Source organism: Tenrec ecaudatus, chromosome 15 (genome assembly GCF_050624435.1).
Source record: "Tenrec ecaudatus isolate mTenEca1 chromosome 15, mTenEca1.hap1, whole genome shotgun sequence".
In the NCBI taxonomy this organism is placed as follows: Eukaryota; Metazoa; Chordata; class Mammalia; order Afrosoricida; family Tenrecidae; genus Tenrec; species Tenrec ecaudatus.
The window spans coordinates 97,710,797-97,718,024 of NC_134544.1; the positions used below are offsets into that span (position 1 = coordinate 97,710,797).

General features: G+C 42.0%; 1 protein-coding gene across 1 annotated transcript; it reads left to right on the forward strand.

Annotated features, from left to right (window-relative positions):
- Positions 1 to 293: 293 nt before the first annotated feature.
- LOC142427626 (uncharacterized) lies at positions 294 to 1,727 on the forward strand. The gene is given in 1 exon segment (XM_075532810.1): positions 294 to 1,727. A coding segment is annotated over 1 exon segment (1,434 nt).
- Positions 1,728 to 7,228: the final 5,501 nt, after the last annotated feature.

The following is a 7,228-nucleotide window of genomic DNA, read 5'->3' on the forward strand; positions in this document are numbered from 1 at the left end:
TCCAGAAAGATGATGATCATTTGCTTGAGCACTTGCAATGTGAAAGATACATGGACAGAATGGAACAATGCTATAAATTTAATACATTGGAAAGTACTGTTTATCAGCACAAAAATAATTTCCTACCAAAGGAAACTTATGAGATGTTCGGTTTATATGAAAAAATTGTTAAATCAGATTTAATGGTTCTGGAATTAAATCAGGACAGAAGCAAGAAAACACAGAAGTCATTTGTGCTCAAGCAAGATGAGGAAACTTTCCTCCACATTGAACAAGAGCAATTTTGTACTGAAATGAAATTCCCTGAGTGTGAACAGTCCAGGCTTCTGAAGTCACAGTGGATTCAACATCAGGAATCTGATGCAATTGAGAAATCACACACAGCTGATAAATGTGGGACATCCTTCATCGAGGAGTCTGTGCTCTATGAGCAACGGATCACTGATACACTAGATAAGAACTATGAATGCAGTCAGTGTGGACAAAACTTCAAGAAAGTGTTCAAACTCAATGAACATTATCAAAAAAGTCATGAAAGACAAAAGCTATATCAATGTTTGCAATGTGGGAAAACTTTCAAAAGTGGGTCATACCTCAAGGGACATCAGGAATCTCATGTGGCAGGAATGTCCTATATATGCAGTGAATGTGGGAAAGACTTCACCAGGAAGGGTGATCTCACTGCTCATCAGCAAACTCATACTGCAGAGAAACCCCATGTATGTAGTGAATATGGGAAAGGCTTCATTCAGAAAACTCATCTACGGACTCATACAGGAGAAAAACCCCATGTATGTGATGAATGTGGAAAAGCGTTTCTCTGGAAGTACAATCTCACTGTCCATCAGCGAACTCATACTGGAGAGAGACCCTATGTATGTGATGAATGTGGAAAAGCCTTTAACTGTAAGAATGGGCTCACTGTTCATCAGCGAACTCATACTGGAGAGAAACCCTATGTATGTGGTGCATGTGGCAAAGGCTTCATTCAGAAAATACATTTTAAAGCTCATCTACAAACTCATACTGGAGAGAAACCCCATGTATGTGGTGAATGTGGCAAAGGCTTCATTCAGAAAACACATCTGAAAACTCATCTACGAACTCATACAGGAGAGAAACCCCATGTATGTAGTGAATGTGGAAAAACCTTTAACTGGAAGAACGAGCTCACTGTTCATCAGCGAACTCATACTGGAGAGAAACCTTATGTATGTGATGAATGTGGAAAAACATTTATTGGGAAATCTGCTCTCCTTTATCATCAGCGAACTCATACTGGAGAAAAACCCCATGTATGTGATGAATGTGGAAAAGCCTTCAACTGGAAGAGCAGGCTCACTCTTCATCAGAGAAATCATACTGGAGAGAAACCCTATGTATGTGATCAATGTGGCAAAGCCTTTACTGGGAAGACTTCTCTCACTTATCATCAGCGAACTCATACTGGAGAAAAACCCCATGTATGTGATAAATGTGGCAAAGCCTTTATCGGGAAGACTGCTCTCACTTATCATCAGCGAACTCATACTGGAGAGAAACCCTATGAATGTGGTGAATGTGGCAAAGCCTTTATCGGGAAGACTGCTCTCACTTATCATCAGCGAACTCATACTGGAGAGAAACCCTATGAATGTGGTGAATGTGGAAAAGCTTTTATCGGGAAGACTTCTCTCACTTACCATCAGCGAATTCATACTGGAGAGTAACCCAATGTATGTAATTAATGTGGCAAAGCCTTTATTTGGAAGGAAGACATCAATAATCATCAACGATCTCATATTCTACAGGAGGGGTGTCAAACTGGTCGCCTGTGAGCCACGTGTGGCCCCTGAGGTAAAATCTGAAATAAAATGTAAATAGAAAAATTATTATGAAGGAAATAACACTTAGGGAAGATCAAGGCAATGCTGTACACAAAATTCCTTCATTAACGCTTTAACTACTGAAGATGAGTGAAATCACAAAATCAAAGTTGTTCATTTTAATTGAGTTAGACACCCCTGCTCTAGAGAAAACCCAGTATGTGATGAATGTGGAAAAGCCTTTATCAGGAAGAATTCCCTCACTTAACATCAGTTACCTCATACTGGAGAGAAGTCCAATGGATGCGATGAAGGTGGAAAAGGCTTTATCAGGAAGAAGGACCTCAGTGTTTATCAGGGAACTCATACAGGAGAGAAATCCCGAGAATGTAGTGAATATGGCAAAAGTTTCATTCAGAAAGGAAATCTCAAAATTTATGTGTGAGGGAAACCAGCCCCTAACACACCATCATAGGTCCCGTAGCCGCAATTGTACAATGATAATAAGTAAAGATTATAGTAAAGTCATAGACAGCATGAGAGATAGAAGACAAATTGAAATAATGGAGTCGGACGCATTTCATGGTAGCATGCTCACCTCAGCCCCACTTGGTAGTCCACGTGGTGATAGAGAGATTTATTGCTAACCAAGGTTTTGTATTCTCTGGGGACGTGCAACTCCCCAGTTACAGGGGAAGACATGTCACAAGAAAGGGTTGTGCTCATGGCTTGCCCTTCTATGAGACATGATGCCCCTCAGTGACTAAGGGCGATACAGGGGACAGCACCGGAGACACACTGTGGGAATTGCACCTGACCTGATCCCACCACACCGAGGCAAATCACTGGGGGAGTGCAGCGGAACAGCAAGGGAATGGAGTGGCAAGGTCCCCAGGGAATGCTGAAAGTAGACTTTGGGGCCAGGGCGTGGTGCCCCAACAGACTGGACTGGAAAACGCTCCTAAGGGCCAGCAAACGATCCCTGAACTAACTACAAGCTTTTCTCTTGTGAACTGTTTTGTTCTGTTCTTTGTCAGTGGTTTGTTTTTGTTGTTTTGTTGTCTGGTTGTATACTGTTGCTTTGTTTTCCTCTGTCTTGATTTCGTGCATGTTAGTGACTCCACAGGTCTGTCTGAATAGGACAGGCTGGATGAACTATCTGGAGGAAAAACAACGGGACCGATAGTTCCGGGGGGACTTGGGGTGGGGGGGTAGGGGGGTACAGAAGTGGTGTTAACAAACCCAGGGACAAGGGAAAAACATGGGACCCCAAATGGTAGAGAAGGGGGAGTGGCAGGCATGGTGGGAAATGATCAAGGGTAAGGTTGCTTAGAGAAGAGGTATACTCTAGCCCAGGTGGTGATGAAGCATGGTAGTAGGGCAGGAGGAAAGTCAAGGGAGATGGAGGAAAGAGCTAGGAGTCAAAGGGCATTCATGGATGTCTAGACAAAGACATGTACATGCAAATATATATAGGAGGATGGGGAAATAGATCTATGTGTCTATATTTATAGGTCAAGTATTAAGGTGGCGGAAGGACCTTGGGCCTCTACTCAAACACTCCCTCAATCCATGAATACCTTTTATTAAATTGGAACTCTATGATGCTCACTCTCCCGACACAACAGCTGGAGCTAAAGTGGGTGAACAAGTAAATGTGGTGAAGAAAGCTGATGGTGCCCGGCTATCAAAAGAGATAGTGTCTGGGGTCTTAAAGGCTTGAGGGTGAACAAGCGGCCATCTAGCTCAGAAGCAAAAAAGCCCACATGGAAGAAGCACACCGGCCAGTGCGATCACGAGGTGCCAAGGGACCAGGTATAAGGCATCATGCACAAAAAACACCGATATAAGTGTGTGTATATATGTGTATATGTATATATATACCATATTAAATGAAGGGGGATGTGCAGAGTGGAGACCCAAGGCCCAAGTGTCGGCCAATGGAGATCCCCTCATAGAGGCGTTTAGGAGAGGAGATGGGTTAATTAGGGTGCGAGGTAGTACCGATGGGGAACACAGCTTTCCCCCAGATCCTGGATGCTTCCTCCCCCCAACTACCATGATCCGAATTCTACCTTGCAGGCCTGGATAGGACAGAGGCTATACACTGGTGCATATGAGGGCTGGAGGTACAGGGAATCCAGGGTGGATGATACCTTCAGGACCAAGGGTGTGAGGGACGATGCTGGGAGAGTGAGTGGGTTGGAAGGGGGGAACTGATTGCAAGGATCCACATGTGACCTCTTCCCTGGGAGAGGGACAGCAGAGAAGGGGGGAAGGGAGACTCCGGATAGGGCAAGATATGACAAAATAACGAGGTATAAATTACCAAGGGTACATGAGGGAGGTGGGAAAGGGGAGGGAGGGAAAAAAAAAGAGAACCTGATGCAAGGGGCTTAAGTGGAGAGCAAATGCTTTGAGAATGATTGGGGCAGGGAATGTATGGATGTGCTTTATACAATTGATGTATGTATATGTATGGATGGTGATAAGAGTTGTATGGGTCCCTAATAAAATGTAAAAAAAAGAAAAGAGGAGAAAAAAATGATTAGGGCAGGGACTGTACAGATGTGCTTTATACAATTGATGTATGTATATGTATGAACTGTGATAAGAATTGTATGAGCCCCTAATAAATTGTTAAAATTAAAAACAAAATTAAAAAAAAAGAAAGGGTTGTGCTATAGGTAATACCGTAATGGGTGTGTGTGTGTGTGGGGGGGGTGATATAGGGATATATACGCAATAGGAAGAGGAGGGATTGGGTGTATCCATGTGACAAGATGGGTGGATCCTGGGTTCAGAATGGCAGCCTAAGTTTGGATTTCACTGTTCCAGTTTGACCTAAGTCTAACATGTTTTGGGGAGATGACTTGGGAGAAATCTTTCTGTTTCCCACATCTATGAATTTATACAGGAGATAAACTGTATGTATGTATTGAGTGTGGTAAAGCTGTCAGCCATCAACCATACCTTACTAGCACATCGGAGATTTCATACAGGATCTAAACTCCATGTATGTGGTGAATGTGGCAAATCCTTTCTCAGTAAGAATAAGCTCATCGTTCATCAGCGAACTTATCCTGGAGAGAGAAAACCCATGTATGTAGTGAAGGTGGCAAAGCCTTCATTCAAAACTCATCTGTGGAATCATACTGGAGAAAAATATTTTATGTGTTGAGTGTGGTAAAGCTTTCACCCAGACGTGATGCCTTACAGCACATCAGAGATTTCACAAATGAAAGAAGCCCTTTGCATGAATTAAAAGTGGAACATCTTTGTGGAAGTCAGGTCTCATTAAACACGAGAAAATTCTCAACAAGAAAATCTTTCATTGGAGTTAGTATAACAAAACCTTCAAAACAAAGGAAGAAGTGCTAGAGTTTGCCCTGGGCCATGTGTGGAAACAGTTGTGATTTACCATATGGGTACCCATATTCTGTGTTGCTGTCCCTCTACTGACATGGCCCATCATTTTGGGGGCAGATGACCTTCCAGACTTCCACAGTGCATGGGTACCTCATTGCTCTTCCAGCTTTGAGTGCCCGAAAGAGAGCTGAACCTGGTGTTTCTGGATCACAGATGTACCAACCAGTAGAGTGACCACCCAGATGCCAGTTGTGCCTGCCACACTTGCATGCTCTTTGTTTACCCTTCCTCCCCAGACAGCAGAGTAGTACCATAAAATAAGAATAAAGGAAATAGAAGATGTGTGGGAACAATTCATCCTGAGGCTGAATTGACCACAGCAAACCTCAGCCTCCACAACCCTGAGACAAGAAGAACTAGACGGTGCCCATCTTCCACTACTAATTACTCTGAAAGGGATCACAAAAGAGGGTCCTGAGTCGAGTGGGAGAAGAAAGAACAAACCAAAATCATAAAATAGATCACTGTTCTGATGGAATCCCCAAATTATGGACTTCAGCGACTCTTCAGTCTTGGACCTGTACTCACGCCTCTGACTCAGCTTTCAGCCCAACAATCTATAAGCTAGGAGGGGAAGAATAACATCTGAGGTATACTCCTTAGAACAATCAACCATACTAAATAAAAAGAACAGCATTTGCTTATGGATAAGAACTCTTGAAAGCAAGAAGGTATGGGAAAGAAGGATAAATAATATAAAAACACAAGGAGGGCTGAAGTGGAAAGAATGCTGGTATATTTTGGGGATTGCAATCAATGTATGAATTGTTGAATGGAAACCAGTTTACTCTGTAAAGTTTTAAATCATAAAAAGAGTTAAAAAATGAAGAGCTCATGTCTCATCAATGATTTCATGTAATATGGTTACCATGTAGCTGTAATGAGTGTGGGTAACAAACTTACCTGTGTTTCTAAGTTTACTTGACATAAATATACAAAATTTAAAAACCTTAAGTTCAGTCAAGATGGGAAAGCTCTGCACAGGAAGTCATGTGACATCACATACCAGTGATCTCAATGACAAGGAAAGCTCTGGCAATATAGTGACTTTGCAAATACCCTCCTTGGTTTCAGTGTGTCAGTAAACTACATTAGGATTTTAACCAATGTAGTCCTGGTTGGCTGGCCTTTAGCCCAAATGGTGTCATGTGACAATAGAGGATTTGTACAGCAGAGAAACCACATGAATACAGGGAATGTGGCAGTGCGTATGCATTTAGTGACTGACAGTGCCTCCAGTATCCAATTACATTTTCTTTGATGTTCCGCAAAGCTCAGGCTAAGCTGATGCACTAACTGCACAGAAAGACTGAATGAAGTCTGCCACATTGTATGACTGCAGTGTAAATCCTGTAGGAAATCCTACAAATACAGAGACTTGGAAAGCCTAATGACTGATGCTGTGTGCATATGTGCATTGATATCAAGACCAATATCTGATTTTACATTTGTTCTCTCTTTTGACCCATGTTAACTACATTAACTGGAGAAATACTGTGGCCATAGAAGAGAAATGCGAATAGCCTTGCTCTCATGCAGCATTCTTTGGAAAGTAGGTTATTGCAGATGCAGTTAAGGTAAAATATAACCCTTTATCCTTTGAGATACTTTTTGACCCATTTTAAATCTATTGTAGTTTTTAATATTTCTCTTCTATTGAGCTTTATCTCTTTTACTTTGTTGTTGCTTTTAAAAATATGTTTCTATGAATTCCATGATGCCTAATCGTATTGCTGGATATATGGGATTTCAAGTTCTGGTTGTTTTAAGTAGCGCCACATTGTTTTGCACAATGGCTGTATGTATTTATGTCTTCCAGCAGTATATATGAATCCCAGTTCCTCCAGATCCTCTCCAGCATTTGTTGTTTTGCTTCTTTGGTTTGGGCTGGCATTGTAGGACTTAAGTGCTATCTCATTGTGGTTTTCCTGAAGGCTAGTGATTGTGCGCATTTTTTATATGTTTGTTAATCATAGGTACCTCATTTTTGGTGA